Raw genomic sequence first — 24,912 nt, 5'->3', positions numbered from 1 at the left:
GAGCATATGAATAGTTGTTATAGAGAGTCCTGTGGGTCCTCCCTTTCCTGGCCTCTTTCCATTTCACCATCCAAACATGTTCCAATTTTAGAAAATGAACAAAGAAAAAAAATCCCAAACAGAATATATACAATCCCTTCCGAAAGTATTGGAATGGCAAGGCCAAGGTTTTAGACCTTAATCCAACTGAGCATGCGTTTCACCTCCTGAAGAGGATACTGAAGGGAGAAACCCCCCAAAACAAACACCATCTGAAAAAAGCTGCAGTAGAAGCCTGGTAAAGCATAACAATATAAGTACAACAGTTCGGTGATGTCAGTAGGTTGCTGAATTGATGCAGTTATTGCAAGCAAGGGATATGCAACCAAATATGTAGTGTTCTTTACTTTAAGACTATCTGTTCCTATACTTTTGCTCACCTAAAAATTGGGTGGGCTGCCACCAAATGTGCCATGTTCTAAATTGTTTAATACATCTAGATGTAAATATAGGAAATTAAAGCTGAAATTTGGCTCTATCATTTCATATTCATCTTTTGATCTCAAACCCAAATGTCTTCAGTGTAAAGCAAAAACAAAGATTTGGCCTTCCAGTGCTGTCGGAGAGGAATGTACACTATATGGCCAAAAATTATGTGGACACCTGACCACCACACCCCTATGTGTTTCATCCACAAACTGTCACCGCAAAGTTGGAAACAGATAATTGTATAGAATTTTTTTGTATACTGTAGCATTACAATTTCCCTTCACTGAAAGTAAGAGACGCAAACCCTTTCCAGCAGGACAATGCCACTGTGCACAAAGTGAGGTCCATGAACACACGGTTTGCCAAGGTTGGTGCGGAAGAACTTGAGTGACCTGCAGAGAGCACTGACCTCAATCCCACTGAAAACTCTTGGGATGAACTGGAATGCCATTTGTGCCCCTCCTCCCCGACATCAGTGCCTGACCTCACTAATGCTCTTGTGGCTGAATGGCCAAATCCCCACATCCACGCTCCAAAATTTGGAGGTTATTATAACAGCAAAGGGGGGATTAAATCTGGAATGGGATGTTCAAAAAGCCTATATGGGTGTGATGGTCAGGTATCTACAATCTTTTGGCCATAAAAAGTATGTGAATTGTGAATATAAAAAAAATTCAACAGAAGAACCATAATAATCAACTATGAAATATCTACAGCTGCAGCCATAAGCCAACGAGGCTGACAGCATGCGTTTCAATTACCTTTGGTGTTTTTGCTTTCCAACACATGTATTAGGGTAAAAGCTATATAATATTCTTGTTTTTTTTGTGTTTTGAAGTTACACACATAGTATATAGCCTCTAACTCACCAATAAGGCATTAGTTTCAAGGTCAAGGTCTTAGCAAGTTCCCAGCTCAGTCTCTTAAACCTCTAGTGGATTAGAGAATTTATAGTGCACTGATGATGTGTAACCTCTGGATATTGCTCAGCATATGAAGAATGTGATCTGTCCATTTGCAGTTGAGTTTGATGTGATAAACATTTAATACTACCCCAAATCTCCATACCTTTTTTTCTGTAAATGTTTTTCTTGGCATGGAAAGATAAAGTGCTATAAAAGCCAGTTGAAGTGTCTTAGTTAGACATCATAAAAAAATTTTTTATTTTTTTTGAAAACATGGATAAAATGAATGCTTGCAGTGTTGTCTTGGATCATACTAAAAAAAATAATGAATAGAGCTGTGGCATCGTTAGATTTGAAAAAATGAGGTCTGCATTTAATGAAGCATATAGTAATCGCTTACGTAACATAATATTATACTTACATAACACATGATCCCTCCCATTTAATTAAACCATATGAACATTATATAGTTAAATAACTGACTTGACTAGTTAATAATATCCCACTTTTTGTCCCTGAAAATCTGAATAGTTTCAAGCCAGTATCCAGCTCCCATTAGTTTTAACACATTTAGTTGGAGATGATTCTGTACACTACATGCCATCATGACAAATAAGTTTATATTCATTGGATGATAAGTTACTTTTTTGTTTTATCTCATTTTCTTTACCTGTAATACAGTTTCTTAGCTGTCTATTACACTTTGTTCCAGAACTTTTGCACTTTTTAGTAAACTGTTACCTGGTCTTTCTGTTTTGAGGCTTACCACTTGTGGTTAACCTTGTTTAGTGTGATCTTTTTAAAAAAAAATAAAAAAATTCCTGTACTGTTCTTATCTTTGACTTTGTTTCTGACTAAATCTGAGTTATTTTGTCAAGAGTTTTTTTTTATCCCCATTATGGCTATTCTTTACTGGGATTTATATTTCATTTTGAGAGACAACAGGAACAAGACCCACATTTAGAATTTACTGTAGACCTTTTGTTAACATTCTTGTCCATGAACTGACAGAAAGACACCTGGTAAAGAAACTGTCCTTTTATTTTTGGTTCCCTAAAATTAGACAGTTATGAAACAGTTCACTCGATATGACAGTACATACCCTCAAATTACTCTTATTACTTCATTCATCTTCAGGTTCACAGTGAATCTGGAGTCTATCCCAGGAAAACTGGTCACAGGGCACAGGGGATACACCCACACACTCATTCACATGAAGCTGTAGCCTATTCACCGACTGGCTTGGTCTGTGAGGTGGGAGCAAAACGGGGAACCCAGAAGAAACCAATGTGGATATGGAGAGAGCTTGAGAAACTCAATAACCCAAGCCCCATTCCAGGGCCTGCGAGGCGACAATGCTGTCTCACAGGCATATGATTGTCCTTTAGTTATCAGTACTTATTGTGAAGGAAAAAAAAATCTCTAACGTCCCTAAAATTATTATAAATATACTGGAAACCAATTTGGATTTTTTTTTTAAGTTGTGAGATCTATAGAGACAAAACACCCAATGCAATTAGCTTCAGATTATAAACCAATAAAGATTTCAGTGTCTACAGCACTTTTATACAGTTTTATACAGTTCTATAAACAAGAAATTAATACCAAGTAAGTGACATTTCAGATGCAGTAAGGCCAAATGTTCTGTTTATTTTTGCTCCGCTAGCGGAAATAGATGCCAGAGAAGCCACACTCACTTTACACAACAGTGGCTACTTGACTAGCTAACACTGATTTGTACATTCCTCTTAAAGCTGCTTCCGGTGAAATTGGCTTCTCTTCTTCCTTTTTATCTTCATCTGACGAGCTTTCATATTTTAAGTCAAAAGTTATATTCCTGAAATTTATCTTTTCCCACGCCCGCTGATGATGTCGCTAACACTACTGCAGTAACTGTTTCAAACTAGGAAGTGGAATTCTACGTGGTGAACAAAAACAAGCGGAGTGAGACACACAGTGAACATCCCAGTGCGATTATATATGCCCTCTTAGAATGCTGCTCGACCAGTCAAATTAGTGGACCGGAACTAACTGTTGTATAAATAAAATATAAAATTGTGGGTCCACACTCAAACACTCAAAACAAAGAATGAGGTGGGGGGATATTAAACCAAAACCAATATTGCAGGCCTGATTAGTTTCTCGGGAGCATAGAGGCCCAAAACTTAACTGGCCACTTCACTCAACAGAGTGAGACAAAACAAAATAGTACCTTTTTCCAGCAGTTTCTGATCTTTCAGCGATATAAAATGGAAGTCCCATCAGTGGCAATGTAGCTAGCGCATGTTGTCTTTGTAGAGTGTAGTCCCTTGGAACCAGAGGAACTCTGAACCTCTTGGCAGCTCAGATTGTTTGCTGGCTTAAAAGTAGAGAAAGTCTTTGTGGCGGGCAAGACAAACAGGAGAAGAAAGTCGTGGTCTCATTCTCCAACTTCAACACAATACTCATGCTGAGTCAGCAGCTCGCTGTGACTAAACTATTGCAGTTGATGCTGGCAGACATACAGGCTACTTAGCAGGGCAGGCTAAATTAGTAAGCACACTTTAAGTTAAAACGTTAACTTTTTAAGTTGAAATTGTTTGCACAGCACTTTTTTGGGAATAAGCGATAGTATCTGCGATGATTATCAGTTAGAAAATCCATGCTATAACTGTACTTAACTAGGCTATGTTTACCATGAAGGAAGACTTTTTCCAAGCTACCAACTTTTTTAGTTGCTGTGCACCCCCTGTCCCTTTTCCAATCCTCTCTTTATAGTAGTCCTACTGGCCCCTCCTGTATCTATACTGTATATAAAACTATTTATTTACAGAAACTTCACTAGTTTTGAAAATCACTAAATGAACTTTCATAAATTATTTAATTCATTATATTTTAGCCAGAGTTAAAATAAGGCTAAACAGATCAAAAGTTGGCAAACATTCCCTGTTATTACCCAAGTACTTACTGTTAACAGAGAACATTAATTAAACTATTGATTTCATTATTGTATTAAAATGCCTTAGTTTACTGCTGTTGATTATCAGCTGCCTTTCAGAAAATACTAATAAAATGTGTCTTGTAAGCAGGCTTTATTTTATGGTGAATTTTGTGTTCTTATGCTACTGCCTTCACATTGCAAGATGTCATTAAGCTTACTTGGTATAATTTTCTCTTCTACAGGTTTCTGCAGAACAACAGCATTCATACAGTGTCCGACCGTGCATTCAGCGGCTTATTCAGACTGAGAAAACTGTGAGTCCTCTTTATCCAGGTTCTTCTTTTACGAACAACCTTGAAGAATAAGAGAGCAATATTGATTTTGTTGTTTTGTGGCAAACGATCCAGCACTGAAAACCCTGACAAGCTGAATGTACTCAATTGATTGTGTAAACTCATTCCCTCAACTGAATTGAGTAATGCCGTCTCCCAAAACTTGTATAATTAAGTTCACTTAACTTGATGCTCATGTAGACTCTACTTAAATTGTTAAGTTCACTTAACTTGGTGTTCATTTAGTGTACTTAAATAACTTAGGTCACCTAACTTGGTGTTCATTTAGTGTATTTTATTGTGTACTGACCGTGAATCGAACCCAAGCCATGGCTGCGAGAGCGCTTAATGCTAGCCACTAGTCCATGAGTGAACCAGTATACAATTACATTTAGCAAAATGTAACCTTATTTACATGATTTACATGCCATTTCTTTGTAAACACACATGAGTCCTCTTGCCTAGTCAAGATGAACTCTTAGGACTGACTTTTGCAATCATCTACCAATCAGTGCATTAGTTCTCATGTTGCCAGGCGGAACTCTTCGCATGGCCAATTACATCAAAGAAAGACCAGAGTGAGCTATTTTAATAAATAATGATTTTGAGTTCATAACACTTGAAATCTTAGGTTTATGTATTTTGTGGGTAAATAACTTTGTTTAAGTAAAGACAACATTAGGGTTTACAGTGAGATGTCTCGAGTTGGATAAGACAAGTTCCTATTCAAAAATGGCTTCAGACAAATCCTTTCCACTCAAATAAGCGTTTCACACCAGCACTGCTTAGTCTGCTTCATACTTCATGCTCTCATTGGGTGCTTGGTCAATATGGATATTTTTATACAGTTAACTGAGGCAGGCAAAAACAACACATGCTAATCCACTCCCTCTATGCATCACTTCATCTATGTGTCAAGTCTCCCACTTTCAAGAGCTGAAATAAACAAAGCCATCTACCAGTTAGAATTCAGTGGAAACAGGGGAAGTTGTTTTCGAAACGCCTACATGATGGATTGCATTGTATAGTTTTGAAGAGATGTAGGTCTCCATTTCAGTTTTCTCTGTATATAGATTGAATTGAAGTCACAGAGCTTGAATTGTTAAATGTCAGTGAGTAGTACTTTGGCATGAATCTGAGAGTGAAGTAAGTATGAACAAACCTGAACGAGTGGACTAAAAGTAAAAAAAAAATCCACTTTAGCTCAACTCTGACTAGTTTATCTAGAGTGCTAAACTAGTAAAGCTATAGGTGTACTGGCTAGCTTGTCATCTAGAAGAAAGCACAGATACCAAGCTAGCTAATATACCTCTATGGGTACATGTCCGCTGCATGCGAATTCATCACCTGAAATTTTACTTGAATGCATTTCCACTAGGGAGTAGCAAAAAAAGTGTGAGGGATTGTGTGGGAAAGAGAATGGTGAGAACTTCAGTCACAGGGCGGTGAGAAAAGTTGAGCTGGTTTAAACTTTTCAAATTACAAATTGCAGCTACATAGTGGTGACTAATCAGACAAAAGAAATGTTTCCATTGTCCATATTCCATTGTCTATTGTACATATACAGGCAGTGCAAAGCTCTGTCTGGACAACTTAGACAAAAAATGTAATAAACGCCACAACCCACTTCTTTGTGTGATGCATGTTTCAGCTAATGTTGAATGTTTCATCATACGCCGCTTTGGCAAAGGGAGCGGAGGGAGGTGTTCATGCTAAGTGCAGTGGACATTTAGCCTGTGTGCTTGAAGAGTAGCTTTTTATCTCAGTGGGCAATATTCAGAGTCAAGTTACTAATGCATAGTGAGGAGCTAGTACCAAAATTGTTTACAAAGGTATTCAGACCTCATAAGTATCTACAGACTTAAGCGCTACCCAGAGAGCGTGAGAATTGTGTGCGTGGAGTGGAGTTTGCTGAAAACAGAGGCATGTCTCGGTTACATGAGATTCTCAGCTTGGAATAAGGCAATTTTTACTTTAATATAACCACAGTATGTCATGCTGAAGTTCCTGTTTTTCGCAAAAGACACAGGTCATTTGCATAGTCTAAATGCGCAGCCGAAAAAAATAAACTTACAGTAACGTGCATAATGCTACATAATGGTACTCTGTGGATATATGGATAAAATATTGGCATAAATTTTGGGCCTAAGTTACCTCCTTTAGTCATCAGCAACTTAAAGACTTTAAGACTTCAAAATATACCTCCTTCTATACTACATCGTCTGCTAGCTTGTAATCTATCCTGATAATCCCTCATATCTGTTATAGTGTTTACACATTTGTTTCATGGTGAGTGAACGATGGTATACTTTGGTATACTGTGATATAGGGTTCTACCCAATGCCTTATCATGCCATGAATTTTTATAAGCTAATTTGTTGTATACCTGCAAAATGCTCTCTTGTAGAGATGTTTTATTCCTGAATGCTTACGTTTTGGTGAAGGAGGTATTGAAATGAAAGTATTGTCATTGTCCTGACAAGTTCTTAAACTTTACAGACCTAGGCCTAACCGACTGTGGCATAATGATCAAAGTATGGTGTCAGTGGGTGGTTGAACAAAAAGAATATTATATATTGAATTCAATTCAAGACTCAGTAAATGAGGCTATCACTAAACTACTATGTAGAATCCTTTTCTTGAACAAAATGACCCAATTGACTGGCATAAGAGGTTGTCCAACCTACAAGACACAATTCACTGATCTACTCAGGGAAAAACACAAGGAAGTTTTCTCCCGAGAAAATAAACAGGCTCAAATGAAATTGAGGTTACACTTGTTGACGATGCCATCAATCATGTGTGAGAGCAGTGGAAGAATTTTTGAAATTCTCTTACTGAATTGAAATAAAATGAATGATAGAAATTAAAGGAAAGATCCTTCAGACTACTTTTAGATCAATTTTAGTTATTTATTTATTTATTTTCACTATATTATCATATTGTTTATTTTTATGTTATAGAAATCCATTTTTGATGATTGAATTCAGAGGAAACAATGAACCAGTCATTCATATCTGTGTATATACACAGTATATACAACATTTAGTTTCCACTAACATTCTTATTTATTTAGTAATATCTATCTATTTTTTTCCTGACTAGCTGTATAGAATATTTTGATGTGAATACTTTATTTTGAGAAGAGTGTTCATGGTTTTGGACCCACTTATGCATTTTTCTCACTGTAATATTTTGGCAGTACACCACAAAGAGAACACAGCAGACCAAGGGTGCATGAATGTGAGCTTTTTATCTGTGATTGTTCGCATGGCACTATAGTCAGTCGGTAATATAAAACTTTGTTAAAAACAAACAATGTTGCATCTTTTCAGCTCACTCAACTTTCTGATGAGCTTTGGCTTTTACTCTGTTCTTGGCCTAAACATACCCACTCAGCTCACTGCTCAGGGAGAGGGACTAAGAGATCACATAACCATACAATGTGAGGGACAATTCATTATTTCTCTAGTTATTCCCCAACACCTCCTTAATAGTGGAGACATGCACTAAACCACACCCCACCTGCTACACTCACAATACACGACAATTTACAAAATGTGATATGATGTGTGTATAGTTTTGAGAGCAGAGACTGAATGGAGGAGCATCAGGTCCATTTCAGTCAGGAATGGAATGGATCGTTGCTTGTTTCCTTCCCAAGTACAAATAGCAAAGTCATCACTTTGACTGTGACCCCATGTGTGCAGCTTATAAAAGGCCTCCAGTATGTCACACTCACGCTCTGGTCATTCTTGTCAACCCAACTGATCCAGGTGGCCTAGCACTTCTCTTCTCTTCTCTGGCCTATGCTCACAGCCAGCTCCTCTAATTTGCTTTCTAATGTGGTAAAGGCCCTCACTCCTCTTTCTAGCGACCAATCGGCAGAGTCTTCTTCCCACTTCTGTTTCTATGGAGAGACCATTCCAGCCTTTATTAACATTCATTTCAGCATGAAGGTATGCTCGTGGAACATGTAGTTGCGGAATGAGGATGGGCTTATGCAGGATGAAGATATGCTTGTGGTACACGGATATGCGGGCTGAAGACATGCATATTTTAGAACTGCATAACTAGAGAAAAGCTAGACTTGAAACACATGTTCATGCATACTGAAAAAACTGTACCAGGGAAACGTGATGAATAGACAGCAGTGTTTTCATATTCTTGGGTGTGCTTTATGTGTCACTAATGTCATTAAAACTACTTCTTTTAAGTATTAAAAATAAATTTATACATGGGCATTAACTCTATTATTTACATTTGTCTAAGAAACAGATTCCGAACATAAGCTTTATCAAATTGTCTGTAAGGCAAGGAAAAATATATATTGAATCTAGTGTGTCCAAACTTTTGACTGGTGGTGTATATATACATAAATAAAGGTTCGTCCCTATTGATTTCTCTATTTCTCTGACCTAATGCTTAATGCTCCAAAACAATTAACACAGCAACCCAAGCTGTTAATAATGTTGCAAAAGCCATTGTAAAGTTTGAGTAATTTTACACAAATTAAGACACTACACATCACACACAATCATGTTTTCTAAACATTGGCTTGGTGGTCCTCCACTCAGTTGTAGAGACACAGTTACATGACCTTATGTCATACTTCCTTTTGTTACAGACAGCCAGGCTTTTTCATTTGGATCTAGTGGAGGCTGTGTCATGAGGTTTCAAAACACGTCCTGATGGCGCACCTTGCCAGACAATAAATAATGTGAATACTTTGAGACAGAGAATGACTCATACTGTAAATACTGCTTCCACTTAAGGATGAGAATCAATCAGAGTTGACACTGTTAGTTAGGCTACTGAGGATGAAAATCACTTGAAATGATACTGTTTTTTTTTTAAACTGAGGATAAGAATCACTCAACATTCTGATAGTTTAGCTACCTGATACTGCGGTTGAGAATTACTCATTGTGCTAATTTTGTACTCTATTGAGGATAAGAATTGCTCGGACATGTAGTGTGTCTGTTCAGTGTGTCCCTCTAGTGGTGTGGATGCTGGCATCTACTGTCTTACTATTGTGCAAAATGCTTTCATATAAAGAAAATAGTGATGATATCAACAAAAGCTGCCATGTTTCAAAGTAATAAACTATCTATCCGCACATGAAATTTGAGCTTTCTCTGTGTCTTTGTTGTGGAGCACTCAATAACTGAGGACTTGTTTAGAGCCTGCCAGAACTTATTTGGGACATCACATACTACTTTTACCATCAAAAAATAACCCTAACCCTAAACCTGTCAAGGCAACAATAAAATACAGCTGATGGTAGAAACAATAGTTGTATCCTAGTTTATTTAGTAAATTTAAACCATAATCTAATTTGGTACGTGTCATTGGTATGCAGTGCCTACATTTTTGATACAGTAAAATTGAATTAGTAAAAACAATCAAAAAAAAAAACAAAAACAGGAAATTACCCTGTTTTGTCCTCTGAACAAATGGGTAAATGCTGTATTATGTTGAGGGGGAGAGTTGCTCAAACTTACCACAAGGCACATGTGGTGCCAAAATCTGGCTTTCTGTAAGTGAAACAGACTTCCACTCTGCAGTAGGTAAACCGCTGGCATGTGGATTTTCCAATTCCTGGCTATAGGCTTGCTGCAAGACAGTGCATTTGCTGACTGATTGCATTGGCCTGGTAGGCATACAGTGTGAGATTTCGTGCCCCTCTGGTGGTGTCACACAGCTTTCATTTCAAAGACATTAATATGCTGACATCGAGCCTCACATTTTTCCACATACCTCCCTGTCCTTGCTGGAAGATATTTGTCATTTCCCTGTTTGCAACACATAGGGGCATACCTTGAAGGAGAAAACATGAACTGATCCAATGATTTTGATATTGTCGTCAATGATATTGTCATCATTACTGACACATGCTTTTGGAACATGGCTGACAGTCATTGAGCATTCAATCAGCACTGAAATGGTTTGAGGTGCAGTATTCCCAATTTTCTAAGGATTGCTGCTCTCAACATCCCTGTCAGAGATATATAAAGTCTATATATGTGTCATTAATGTTGTAGTGATTTTCTGCCTGCTTTTATGATCAAGACAGCTCTTGCTTCCATCAAAAAGGCTTGCATGCCCAACAGGTCAAACTTCAGTCCTATGAACTGCACAGTCTGTTCAGGTGTCAAATGACTTTTCCTGTAATCGACTTTCAATCCTAGAGGCTCCACAAGAGAGCTCAGAAGCACTGTCTGGCTCATCACTTGCTGTTGGGACTGTCCACACAGCAGCCAGTCATCCAGATAGGGGAGTATGGATAGGGGTTATACTGTAGGCAGGGCTGTAGGAACATGTTTTCCATTGGGGATGCTGGAATTTCATGCAGCATACATGAGTGTGCTGCGAAACTATGAGCTATGACTACGGTAATTTTGGTTCGATGGAGCAAAAAAAATCTGATATGCTTTTTTGTGATGTTATGGTTGTGATTTGCTTAGGCAAATACCTTGTACTGTACCTGGCACTGTGCCTACATACAGTAAGATGTGACAGGTTAATGCTGATGTGAAAAAAAATATAAATGTCCAATAAAATAAACATACAACCTCCGATATACAAACTCAAAAACTACTCAAAAGTCTCCATTTTAAAAACTTATAAATAAAAACTTTAAATAAAATTATTATTATTATTATTATCATTATTATTATTATAGCAGTTGCAGTTGCTCTTAAATGAATCCTGAAAGTTGGGGTTGCTGCATCATCCTCAGCACCCCCACTTCCCGTATCTTTGGTTATAGGGCAACTCTAGCACATTTGTGAATGTGGAGGAATCGCCTCTGCACCTCAGCAGTTGCAGTGTGGAAATATGCATCCTTCACATCTTTGTCACATCTTTGTTTTGAAACCAATCATGTTTGTTCACCACTTGCATCACATCTGGTGTGCACAGACTACAGAAAGGCATTCATCACTCTACCGGTGGCAAGCCTAGGATTTCTGCATATGTCAGAAGCTTACCAGTTAGAAAAGTAATTTCCCTTTCAGTGTTCTATATAAAGCTTTTCACTGGAATGTGACAGGGTTACCTCAGAGGCTTCTATCTTTAAACGTGTACTGTACAGAAAAGTTACTCCACTAGCTAGGCAGTATATTTTAAGCATGCAAACAATAGCTTTAATAGTTGCTTGTCAGAGGCTTAAACATGTCTATCAGAAGGTTATTAGAAAGTGCTTGTCATAGATGTTCAGGTCCCAAACAATTAGAGCATTGATCATGTCCATTTTCCAACTGCATTGGAGCTTGATGGAACAAACAAACAAATCACCATCCCTCCCCGAAATCTGTCTTGTTCAGTAATACAGTCAATCTCTGTAAGTAATAAGTAAAATATTAGAATTTCTGTCACCTATGGGGTGCATCAATGCACAGTATATGATGGTGCAGATTTTACCCATAACAGTAACAAGATTAACAAAACCTCAGCACCTTTGAATCCATTTCTGCGATTCAACAAGAGAAGAAAGGGAAAGATGAGAGCAAATAATATCGCATATAATTAACTGAGAAAACATGTAATAGAGTATGACAACTTGTGTATAAATGTGTTTAGGTATCAAATATTTCAATGTTTTTCACACCTTTGAATAATGGTTTCTTTTTTCCACAATTTGTGCACCCTAAAATTCCCTTTTTATAATTAATCTTTTAATTCTGTATTCTGACCTACACATCAAGTTATAATTGTTAAGTCAGTATCAGAGTTGGTCTCAGTTGATTACAAGCATTATGGAATACTGTGTCTGTAGTCTAAAATGCTATATTCCTGTCCTAGTGTGTGTGCTGGTGTCATCATATACATCAGCTAGTAGTAAATGCACTGAAGTGACATGGACTATTTATTTATCTACATATTTACTTTTAATAAATTAAAGTAGGTAAATATACAGTGGGGTCCAAATGTCTGAGACAATGTCTGAGATTGAAAATGCTTCTATTTTGCATTCTGTTGTAATTGAATGCAACAATTTTCATTACAAATTATAGTATTGACAACAACTTGGGTGAAAATTAGAGACTTTGAAATATTTACATGCATTTCAGAGTTTCTTAGTATTTGCTATGTCCCCATTTTCCTTTAATGGCAGTGTGCAATCGAGCTGGCATGGACTCCACAAGTTTGTGCAAAACCTTATGATCCTTCTCAGATCAAATCCACATGCTTGAGTGAACACATGCTTCAATAGAAGAGATAAAGCATAACGAAAATCTGACCTTTTGCACAAAGCAGTTAACATGTTTGCTTACATTTACAAATTTGCTTACATTTAAATAGGAACCTAGAAATAGTGCAGAATCTAGAAAATTAAATATTCAAGACATTAAACATTTACTTTCTTTGTTTTAAATATTTCTAAATTCTAAAACCTTCTATTTATTTCCAATTTTAAATGGAAAAAAACCCTACATTTTTAATGTGGTCTCAGACTTTTGGTCCCCACTGTATATACATAAAGTGAAGTCAACCATTTAGGATAGCAGACTAAAGATAAAATCAGGCAAAGTACAGTATAAAAAAGACAAGAGAATGTTGTGTTCTGCAGCAATATTTGGAAAATCTGCCTTTCATACTCAAAGCTCAGCAGATGACATTAAATTGATTTTTCTTAAAAAAAAAAAAATTGCACTAGTGGCTTAGGTAAAAGACAACTAAGCTTTGATTATTGAGAAACTTGTGCCAACGTGGTACTACCACTGAAACTCACTTTGTGTTATCTTTTCTTGATGGTTCCTTGTGTGGCCTTTTTTTCTATACAGGTTCCTAAGTCAGAACAACATCACGTCCTTGGGGCCTGATGTATTCCGAGATCTCCATAAATTACAGTGGCTGTGAGTACAGCACACACTTCACAGACATGACAGCTCTCATACACCCTTCACACAGATATTAGACAACAGTGGGTGGATCAATAGCTTCATTTTCACTCAAACAAACAAACAGAGTTAAAAGAATATTACATAAATCACAATAAATTGATCTGCAGAGTCCACTAAAGTTTCCACGAAAGTATGGACGTAGTGTAAACTCTAGTGAAACTTACACCATGACACTGTTGAATTGTGAAATCAGAAGGTGTTGATTAATTTTCTATAACAGCAGCTCTGACAGTACCCCCTTTGGCAGATGTCATAGCTTTTGTAGGCAGATGTTCTTTTCTTGTGTAAGAGTCTTTCTATTCTTGTTTTCGGACTTTTCACCTACTCTTCCTTGTAGAATGCTTTGAGTTTTAAGATATTCTTGGGCTGTCTTGCATGCACAGTATGTTTTCAGTGATATTCAAATCAGGTGGCTGTAGGGGATATACCAAAAACTTCAGATGGTGACTTTCTTGAAATAGTTCATGGTGGATATAGAGGTATGTTTTTGATCATTGTCCTGTTGTAGAAGCCAGACTCTTTTTACGCTTCAGTTTCTTGACTAACTGTGTTGCATTTGCTTCCAGAATTTGCTGATATTTACTAGAATCCATTCTTCCATGTACTTGTGCAATGTTTCATATGCCAATGACTGCCACACAACCCAAAGCATAATAGACCCACCCCTACGCTTAACAGTTGGCAAGGTTTTCTTTTCATTAAATGCTGCTTCTTTTTTGCTCCAAACAAAGCTTTGTTGATTGTGGCCAAAGAGTTCCAGTTTTACTTCATCAGTCAACAGCACTTGTTTCCAGAATGGCTTAGCTAGATGTTGTTTTGCATACTTGACATGTTGACTTTTGTGATGAGGTTGCCGGTAAGGTTTCAAGCAATGCTGCAGTGTAGTATGGTGCACCACCACTCCTGTGTCAGCTAAACCTTCTTGCAGGTCCTTTGCTGTCATATGTGCTTTTGCTTTGCCTTTCTGGTCAGCTTATGGGTATTTCTCTCTGAGAATTTTCCAGATCTAGCCTTGACCTCCACAGTTGCCTTAAACTGCCATTTCTTAATGACATTGTACACAGTGAAAAGTGCTTTGATATCTTTTAATAGCCTTCTCCTGTTTTGTAGGCATGAATTAGATCCATTTTCAGATCCTCAGTCAGCTGCTTAAAGGAGCCCATAGTTGTTGAGTGTTAGCAAGTTTTGAAGTCAGAGAATTTATTATGCTTTTTTAATTAAGGCCTAACGAGTAAATTCTGAGACTCTACAACTAGAAGAGTGTACAAACTTTTGCATATACCACAATTTTTCTCTATTGTTTGTCAAATATAAAGTAATTATGCATTACTTCTTTTCAATTCAAAAATCAACAAAATATGTAATAACTGTATAAATGGTGGTTTATATTGATACACTGAACATAATCTAAGGCTAATGAAAAATAATGGATTAAGAAAATGTGTTGCTATTTAACAAATAAAAATATGTAATTGTTGACATAGTGAGATGCTCTGTTAGGAAATGTTTTAAAATTTCCATTTTTTTTTATTGAAAACATAAAATGGATGTCTTGGAGTGTCAGCACTTTGTAACAGTCACTATGTTTTCTGCAACTGGAAAGTCTAATTAACATGAAAAGGTACTTTTTTTGTCTTATGAACTTGAAGAGAGAGAAAAGGAGGGGCTGGGGTGGGAATGACTGCTTATGGTTGCTATGATGTAAGTGATAACAGGAACTAACTGTCCTCACGGCTGTTCCAAATCATTAACTATAAGTGGTTAAGTGGTTAAATTAAAACATTTAAATAGTTGGCATAATGCTGAGGTTTATGAGGAATAAAATAGTTAGTGATGTGCTGGTATGGGAAAATAATTCACTTCAGGTGGTACCAGCCCACTAATTTAACACCAGACTATATCACACCACCCTGGCATGGATTATTTTCCTATGACAGCACACCCCATGTTTTATTCCTTACATATTATTACTGTTATTATTAATAATAATAGTCCTACAGCTAGACTGTAGATAATTACATATACATTGACGTTTACACACCATACTATACAAGAAATATTGTTAATAAGCTATAGTTTTACAAAAGTGTTCTTCAAGGGTTTCATAGCTTCTACAAAGGGTCTCTCTTTATAAAGAAACACTCTGTAGGTTTCTACGTAGCACCTTAAAGGGTTCCCCCAGGGGGACAACCGAAGAACCCCTGATGGTTCTAACTTTACTAAGACTGTATTTCCTGACAAAGAGGTAATATTACAGACTCATGTCTTAAAACTTTTCTTCTCAGAGTCCTGGATCACAACCCGCTGAGGAACATCTCTCATGATATTTTCATTGGTCTCAAGTCGTTAATATTTCTGTAAGTAATCATCATCTGATCAATATATGTCTGCTATTCCTCAGCTGTAATGCTGCATTGATTTCTGTTAGCTGTGTAAAAGGTCTTTTTCAGAATCTCTCTCATGATTCTGTTTGAATGTGTCTGCGCTGAATGGTGCAGGAGACCAGGAAACAAACAGCGAGCAGCTTTAATCACTTCCTAATTCTCATTACCATTACAATTATTTGTAAAGTGTTAGATTTGACACTTTGTTTTACTGTAGGCCTGTTTATTCTGTTGTTGGGTTTTTGCAAGTTTTTTTTTTTTTTAACAAATTTTCAAGCGTTTTTCTTTTTCAGTTCACCCCAACTGAAGTTAAGTCAAACATACACTGATAGATTTTATTTCACATTAATGAAGGCTAAACATTCTCCTTGACAGAAAGTGAAGGCACTGCATTAATGCACCTTTTACAGTGGGGAAATCAGTGGAGATGAGAGCATCAGCTGAAACATTACTGCAGTGAAATGAGGGAAGGGGCAGGGCAGTCAATCATTCCAGATTCATATCTTGACTCACTCATCTACCCTTTTTATTATGAAAATAAGAAGACTACTCATTTTGCATGTTATAAAGTGATAACTTGTTCTAGCGTACTCTGATGTTAAAATGTGGAGCTTCTTTGCAAAATACGTAAAAATTGTCAGGTCTGACAATTTATATAGTCATTTAAACCTTTATTTTTTGGTATTTTTCATCTCACCCATCATCCACACCAACTGCAGTTCCTTTGTGCAATTCCCCTATCTTTTGAATACTTCTGTATTAGAAAAAAAAATTGTTTACCAGCAGAACATCAAAGTTTGCTCAATACTGAGCATTATTGATCTATACACATTGAACTTAGGTACATAATTGGTTCTGACATTGTAACATCAGGGAAGTTGATATTCCACTGGCCACATGGGCACTTTTGCGCTTCTATTTTTATTTCTATTCAGAGATTACTACTATTACTACAGTAAACCTGTAAGAATAACAGTTAACTACTTCTCACATCCCTCACAAATGTGCATTTATATTTTATTTTCTCTTTCTTTAAACATATCTACTGTCATCTCTACCTGCAGTTTCTCTGTTGCCATCTTATTGTCTCTTTATATTTTTATTTATCTTCAGTGAATAGACTAGCTGCAATCTCATGGCACACACACAAGCGTCCTCGTGGATATGTCTCTGTTATTTATTTCCTTCTCTCTTATCACTGATTTGTTTTGCTTCCAGTGCTGGTGTTGCTTGAAAGTGCTCTTTGTTTTTTCAGCATTAAACACCTGTTGTTCAGGCGTTCTGACAAAAATGCTTTTTATTTACTGCTTGTTTAATAGAAAACAGGAGGGACAGTTGCAACAATATTCAGCAGAAGCTGCATGTTAGACCTGGCATCAGCGTGTAGTTGCTCAACGCCTGTTTTTGAAAGATGTATTCATTTCTGCATTTCTAGAATTATCAGCTTATTAGAAGAGTTTATTTATTACCGATCTTGGTGTGATGGGTGGGAGTTTAGGTACGTGAAAGCATGTGAACATATATATTCTACAGGAAAATATGCAAAAATTCATAGTCTGCAGGAGAATGCATTTAGTGTTTTTCACTGCAAAGGGTGATGTAACTGATTTAAAGCGGTGTGTTTCTCTTAGGTCAATGGTGAACACATCCCTGGTACAGCTGTCTGCACTAAGCTTCTGTAACTACATGCCTCTGCTCAGCTGGCTGTGAGTACTATAATCCTCAACAAGTCCATCCTCTTTACTGACCACCTTCACCATTCTTATTTTGTATTTTAGTATTTTGTCCTTTACCGACAATATATACTATATACTGTACAGTAACATAAAGAATGCTATGATTCATTGTATCCTAAAACAGACATTATTACTATTATTTAGAATATGAGAAGACATATGAACTCATTTTATCTTTTCACACTCATGCCACTCTTGACTAGGGTTGTTACAGTGTCACAGTTTCAGAGTTAGTCATGGTGTATGAGTGGCCAGTTATCTCAAAAGTTAACTGTTGACTTTTTTAACTCCAGTGGTTCTCCTCCTTTTTGTGTCTGGCTGCAATTCCCCAAAACTCCAGGTTGGATTTTTTTCTGAACTCCCACTAAATCATATGGCAGCCTCTGTTTCTCCATACAAGGAGCACAACTACAGTGAAAACCCTTTATCATGTAACTGTCTACTAAACATGTTACATTGCTAACTCTGCTGCCTCTCCTAGCGTGTTCATAACTTTATCATACATAACAGCTATCAAACGCACAGAAGAACATTGCATTGTTGAGCAGAACAAAACGAAACAAGGCTTGCTGCCTTTCCTTACAGCCATTCTCACTTTAAGCTTATATCAGACAAAGTGATAAAGTCTGACAATGTAAGAGATTTTAAATTCATTCTCAAAATAACCTTCTAAGAAAGAAGAACAATTAGGGGACTTGAACTTTTTGCTTCTTGTTATATATACAAGGATGTCCAAATTTTGTTTCTTTTACATCGATTTCATAATAATTTTTCCTTTGATTTTCACCATCAGCTTGTGTGTCATACCGTGAAACTGTGATATTTTAGCCTAACATACCAAACTGACGTTATTAGCTTTCAGGACACACACTCCATGCTTAATAGGGGAAACAAAAACCACTTGACATTAGCTAGCACCCAGAATGCTCTCTTTAATTTGCACATCCCATTTATGTCTGAATCCTCACGTTTGGCTTAAAGCCATCAGTAGCACTGATGTTAAGATGCTGATTTGTATTTTTAGAGAGATGAGAGAAGTGCCTCTTCACTCTTGCAGGAAGTATAATTATATTGTGGGGAGCTTTCTACAACTTCTTTGTATGCTCTATAATTATGTTAAAAGAGCTTGGCAATTTGAGCTATGGGAACTCCCTCAGACCTACAATGTCAGGTTCTTTGTGCTGTTCTACTTCATTTTTTGTCGTATTTCACATGGAATGAGCTCATGTTCTCTCCTTGCCAAGCAGTAATACGAGCAAAAGCAATAGAGACGAAAGCTTCTTGTTTGGGAAAATTGCAAAATGGCATATGGTTTACTTGATTTGATCAGTGGAACATAATGCAAAGCTATATCATTCTCACACTGACAGTTTGTTCTCAGAACAAGCTGTAGTGAGTCTTAAGGGAAACATAACTAGAGACCAAAAAAACCCCACAAGAATCGAATCTGTTGTCTTCATTTGCTTATTTAACAGCAGCCATTTGATCTACTGAATTGCTTTATTCCTTCAACTGCATTTATCTAATTCATCTTAAGAGAGAGAAAAGTGTGATTTCATGGAACCCGAGGGGTAACTTACATTATTGTCCCCTTTTTCCTGCATACATTTACCCAATCAACCAAGAAATTTGGTGTCAAGTTACCAAGCTGACAAGTAAGGAAGGGGTATCGCCTCCAGTTCAGCATTGTGCAATCTGGATGTCGCAAAATCATTACGCACTGGATTGAAACCATGTTGAGTTGTTGAGAAATCTAAAAAAGACTTACATATAGACCTACATCTTGAATACTGAATCATCAGTATTACTCTGTGACAGCATCAGACTGAGGTGGGAGGCTTTCATGTTGGATTATGATGTAGATCCAATTTGTATATTTAAAATAAATATGGGTTTATTTAGTTATTTTATTAATTTATCATATCACTTAGCTAAATAATGTCTTTGGAATAATGTCTTTGTCTTTTATGGAAGTGTGTAATGATTAAGGTACACAGTGTGCACAGAGAAGTGGAGGCTATGAGAATTGCCTGAATGTTGGCAACATGAGCCTCATGGTTTCAGTGCAAAAAAAAAAAACATCTGACACAAAACATATCTTGATGGAACAGATACATTTGGATTACACTATTAATGATATAGGTGCCATGACAGGGGCTTTCTTTGTAATGATGACCCTTATAAGAACCATCCATCCATTCTCTGTACCGCTTATCCTACACAGGGTCGCAGGGGACTCGGGGCACAAGATGGGGCACAATCGCACACACGCTCACACACCCATTCACACACTACAGACAATTTGGACCTGCCAATCAGTCTATGCAAATCTTAGGACTCGGAGGAAACCTCTGGAACATGCAAACTCCACGCACACAGGGCGGAGGTGGGATTCAAATGCCCAACCCCGGAGGTGCGAGGCAACACTACTAATCACTAAGCCACCATGCCCCTTTTTTTACCTAAAGAACTTTTTGATTCATGGATCATTGCCATTTTTGTTGGTGAGTAAGGAAACAAAACAATTTTTTTCTGCCACAAGTGTTACCATTAGCATACCATTACAAGTTGCCATATTTATCAAACATACATTTGAGCAAAAGTGGAGTCCTGTCTGGTATGTCCAAGACTGAAAGTGCTCAGGTGGCCATTATGTCTGATTCTTCTTTTGTTCCTTACATTTTCAGGTGTGAGTTAGAGACAGACAGACAGCTATGGCTTTATCAGTTCAGAGAGCTCTTTGAACACCTTGTAAGAGGTTTTTTCTGTGTAGTATTTGGTCAGAGTGACCTTACCCAGACTTCCAGGAGGATAGTCACAATAAAGGAGCTGCTTTCCAAGAGAAGAAAAGTACGGAGATGACCAGCTAGACTAATGGACTGTGAAAAAATCTGAACGTTAGTGTGTGTGCATGTGTGTCAGGGGAACATTATCTGCCTCTTACTCTGTAGTTTCCTTATCTTAAACCAGATATTCATTTACCTGATGCACTGACCAAAGAAGTGACTGGACCAGTTCAACAAATGAAAACAGTCTTGCTTATATTGTGCTGCTAATCACAGCACTGTGGATTAGGGTGAACATTAGACAGTAGGAATATTACAGGAATGATAAGAAATACACTATCTGGTCAAAAGTATGTAGACACCTGGCTATCACACCCATATGTGCTTGTTGAACATCCCAATCCAAAACCATGGGCATTAATATAGAGTTGGTCCCCTCTTTGCTGTTATAACAACCTCCACTCTTCTGGGAATGCATTCCACTAGATTTTGGAGCATGGCTGTGGGTGTTTGTCCATTCAGCCACAAGAGCATTAGTGTTCAGTGTTCCAATTCATCCCAGAGGTGTTCAGTGGGGTTGAGGTCAGAGTTTTGTGCAGGCCAGTCAAGTTCTTTAGCAAACCATGTCTTTATGGACCTCACTTTGTGCACAGGGGCATTGTCATGCTGGAACAGGTTTGGGTCCCTTAGCTCCAGTGAAGGGAGATCTTAATGTTAGGGTATACAAAGACATTTTAGACATTTATGTGCTTCCAACTTTGTGGCAATAGTTTGGGGAAGAGCCACATATGGGTGTGATGGTCAGGTGTCCACATACTTTTGGCCATATAGTGTAGGTATGATTAGATTTGCACTTTGAGTATTTGAACACTTCATATTGTTTGTGCAGAAGTTCTCCTTGTGGACCAAACTGTAAAAAGATTTTACATTGCATTACCAGAAAATGCATTTAGTGAACACAGTTTTCCTCATGCATTTTACACTCCACTTCTGCTACCAGTCAAGCCATGTATTTCTGCAAATGTTTCTAAAGTTCGTATCAAATGAAATTACGATCAAATTCAGAACCAAACGGATATGACTTTGCTTGTCAAAATGATAGCAGTTAGCTAAGTAGCAATTAGTAAGTGCAATATTGAATTAAATCAAATCACTAAAAAATATAATAATTACATAGCCAAACTGGAACAGTGAACGTTCTAGTTCATGTTCTATACCACCAGTCTGTAATCAGGTGATACAGTCCGGATGGCCTAATTTTATTTTTGTATGACCACTTTGGAAAGCCTGTAAGCAAACAGGTAAGAAAACAAGCAGATATTTGCATGGGACTTCACCGTTCTTTGGCAGTCACACACCAATTTGAAATCCATTGAAGGAGGTGGAAATTTATGATGACACTTATTTTACTGTTAGGGTTATAATTTTTGTTTCTAGGGCTTTTACTTTTATATATGGTATATGTCATATATCAAGCAAAGGATTATTAACAATTACAATACAAAACACAATAGAGAGAAGAAGCATACTACATCATCAGATAGTGCACCTCCAGTAATGCCAGCATACTACATACATATCACATAGTGCACCTCCAGTAATGCCAGCATACTACATACATATCACATAGTGCACCTCCAGTAATGCCAGCATACTACATACATATCACATAGTGCACCTCCAGTAATGCCAGCATACTACATACATATCACATAGTGCACCTCCAGTAATGCCAGCATGCTACATACATATCACATAGTGCACCTCCAGTAATGCCAGCATGCTACATACATATCACATAGTGCACCTCCAGTAATGCCAGCATACTACATACATATCAGATAGTGCACCTCCAGTAATGCCAGCATACTACATACATATCACATAGTGCACCTCCAGTAATGCCAGCATACTACATACATATCACATAGTGCACCTACAGTAATGCCAGCATACTACATACATATCACATAGTGCACCTCCAGTAATGCCACCATACTACATACATATCACATAGTGCACCTCCAGTAATGCCACCATACTACATACATATCACATAGTGCACCTCCAGTAATGCCACCATACTACATACATATCACATAGTGCACCTCCAGTAATGCCACCATACTACATACATATCACATAGTGCACCTCCAGTAATGCCACCATACTACATACATATCAGATAGTGCACCTCCAGTAATGCCAGCATACTACATACATATCACATAGTGCACCTACAGTAATGCCAGCATACTACATACATATCACATAGTGCACCTCCAGTAATGCCAGCATACTACATACATATCACATAGTGCACCTACAGTAATGCCAGCAGTTGTTATTGTTTTTTGGTCAGTGTACTCTGTTCTCATTAGGAGAAAGGTACTGATAATGTTTTGATAAATAAGTGGTTGAGATGTGAGACATGTTTGTGGTGTTTTGGTAGTTGTGTATTAATTCGTGTCATTAAATGACATACTAAATTGCAGGGTTGTGAAGAGAGATATGTGTAAAAGTGAACATGCTGGTGAAACATGCTGGCGAGCAATTGTGGGGAAAAAAACTGTAAAGTATTTATGAAGGTTCGCTATGGGTTTTCAGTTTAGAGTAATGGAAATGGAACATGCTGTGCCTCTGCACATGAAGATTCAACCGGCTTCTGACACATTCTTTCCAAAAACCTATCACTGACCCGCTGCTATGAAAAGCATTGCTGCTGACAAGGGTGGAAATGAGCCGCTTCACATTAGTCAAACTAACTCAGCTGGCAAAAAGAGTAGAAAGGGAAAGGAGATAGCTTTGCAATCCTGTCCTTATATAATAATGGCTTTGCTTTAGCTTGAGGATAGTAATCTGCATTGTCTTTGCTCATCTTTGTCATCATCATCATCATCATCATCATCGTAGGCCTGTTTAATTTGTGAGATGCTGTGAATAGAACACAGTGCTGATGGCAGCCAGTAGAGAGAAAGCTAGAGAATAGGCATCAGTTGCTGTATTGTGTGGGCTGTTCGCTTCCTCTCTCTTTTTTTCACTTGCTCTGTCTTTCTGCTAAATGACGAATCGCTGTCTGTTTTGTGGAGACTCAAAGCCTGCGCTAACTGCTAATGATAGATCCTAGAAGAGTCATTCACTGATTCAGTGCCAATACATCTGATACTGAGTCTTATGTCAGGACCACAGAATCTCTTTTTCAAGCAGGTTTTGCTATCAAGTAATCACAGAAATGAGTCCAACTCTGTCGGAACAATGAGACAGTAAAAGGCGGTGTGCTTGTATATTGCAATGTCGAATTTCCGTTTGCTGTCACCAATTAAATGGGTGTAACAGTAACACATTCAAGTGTTTTGAAAACTGTTTATTTCTGTTCTGATGTTGTTTATCTCATTTATACTCCATTTTTGTCTACACAGGGATTTTGCTGAGAACCACATTGAGTTGCTGAACTACTCCACTCTCATGACATGTAGTGAGCTCACAGTACTGTAAGTTCTTTAATGTCTTGGTGTATTGTTATATTTGTTATAGAAGTGTGAAGTGTGATCTCTCTGACTTTAACTGTTTCAAGGTTGTTGGTGCCAGACGGGCTGGTTCGAGTATTTGAGAAATCGCTGATCTGGGATTTTCACACACAACAGTCTCAAGAGTTTATACAGAATGGTGTGAAAAACAAAAAACATTGAGTGAGTGACAGTTAAGTGGTTGGAAACGCCTTGTTTCAGAGGAAAATGGCCACACACAGACAGTAAGATGAGCTCAGGATTGAACCAGAGACCCTGGAGCTGTGAGATGCCAATGCTACCTGGTGCATCACCGTAACTGATATGTTCTCTTTAAAAAGTAGATGACGCTAACATTTTTATGGAGTACTTTAGTATAGATGTAGGCAAGTTTTCTTCCCCTACTTTTAGTCTTTCCTTTACAGTCCCTTTGGGATTTGAAGAAAAAAGGTGATTCAGGATAGAAATATGTTAAATGTTCATTGTTTGTAAGGAGCTGCTATTTTTTCATTCTGCAAGATGAGATCAGTTCGTTGTTGGGAAGGTGCACTGTCTGGTACTGTGGGTGAGAAACCATTCTTTTAAACACAACACAGTCCCAGTATCAGTAAATGAAAGAGCACCGTGTGTGTGTGTGTGTGTGTCGGCTTCAGGTCGTTGTGCCCTAGAGAGAAAATACAAGGTGTTCACTATAACCCATGTCTGCTATTTTGAAATCTAAAATAAAGCTGATCACAGATACAAGGTTGTTGGTGCCAGACGGGCTGGTTCGAGTATTTGAGAAATCGCTGATCTGGGATTTTCACACACAACAGTCTCAAGAGTTTATACAGAATGGTTCTGACTATGTCATGACTTATTTTATAACTGACTCTTCCTGTTTTTAGATCATTGCGTGACAATAAAATCAGGACTCTTCCTGAAAACACTTTTCAGTCACTTGGAGCATTGGCAGAGCTGTGAGTA

The 24,912-nt window shown here is 37.6% G+C and overlaps 1 protein-coding gene across 3 annotated transcripts in view; it reads left to right on the top strand.

Annotated features, from left to right (window-relative positions):
• rxfp2a (relaxin family peptide receptor 2a) overlaps positions 1-24,912 on the top strand; it is a 56,867-nt gene that overhangs the window by 24,278 nt on the left and 7,677 nt on the right. For all 3 annotated transcript variants that reach the window (XM_053241051.1, XM_026941631.3, XM_026941636.3), the window contains 6 exons: positions 4,536-4,607; positions 13,415-13,486; positions 15,820-15,891; positions 17,550-17,624; positions 23,860-23,931; positions 24,834-24,905. In XM_053241051.1, the coding sequence (XP_053097026.1) occupies positions 4,536-4,607; positions 13,415-13,486; positions 15,820-15,891; positions 17,550-17,624; positions 23,860-23,931; positions 24,834-24,905 (435 nt within the window). The remainder of the gene's footprint in view (positions 1-4,535; positions 4,608-13,414; positions 13,487-15,819; positions 15,892-17,549; positions 17,625-23,859; positions 23,932-24,833; positions 24,906-24,912) is intronic.

The sequence above is a fragment of the Pangasianodon hypophthalmus genome, chromosome 17, assembly GCF_027358585.1.
Source record: "Pangasianodon hypophthalmus isolate fPanHyp1 chromosome 17, fPanHyp1.pri, whole genome shotgun sequence".
In the NCBI taxonomy this organism is placed as follows: Eukaryota; Metazoa; Chordata; class Actinopteri; order Siluriformes; family Pangasiidae; genus Pangasianodon; species Pangasianodon hypophthalmus.
The sequence above is the reverse complement of the archived record's forward strand: the minus strand, read 5'-3'. Positions and strand labels throughout refer to the sequence as shown.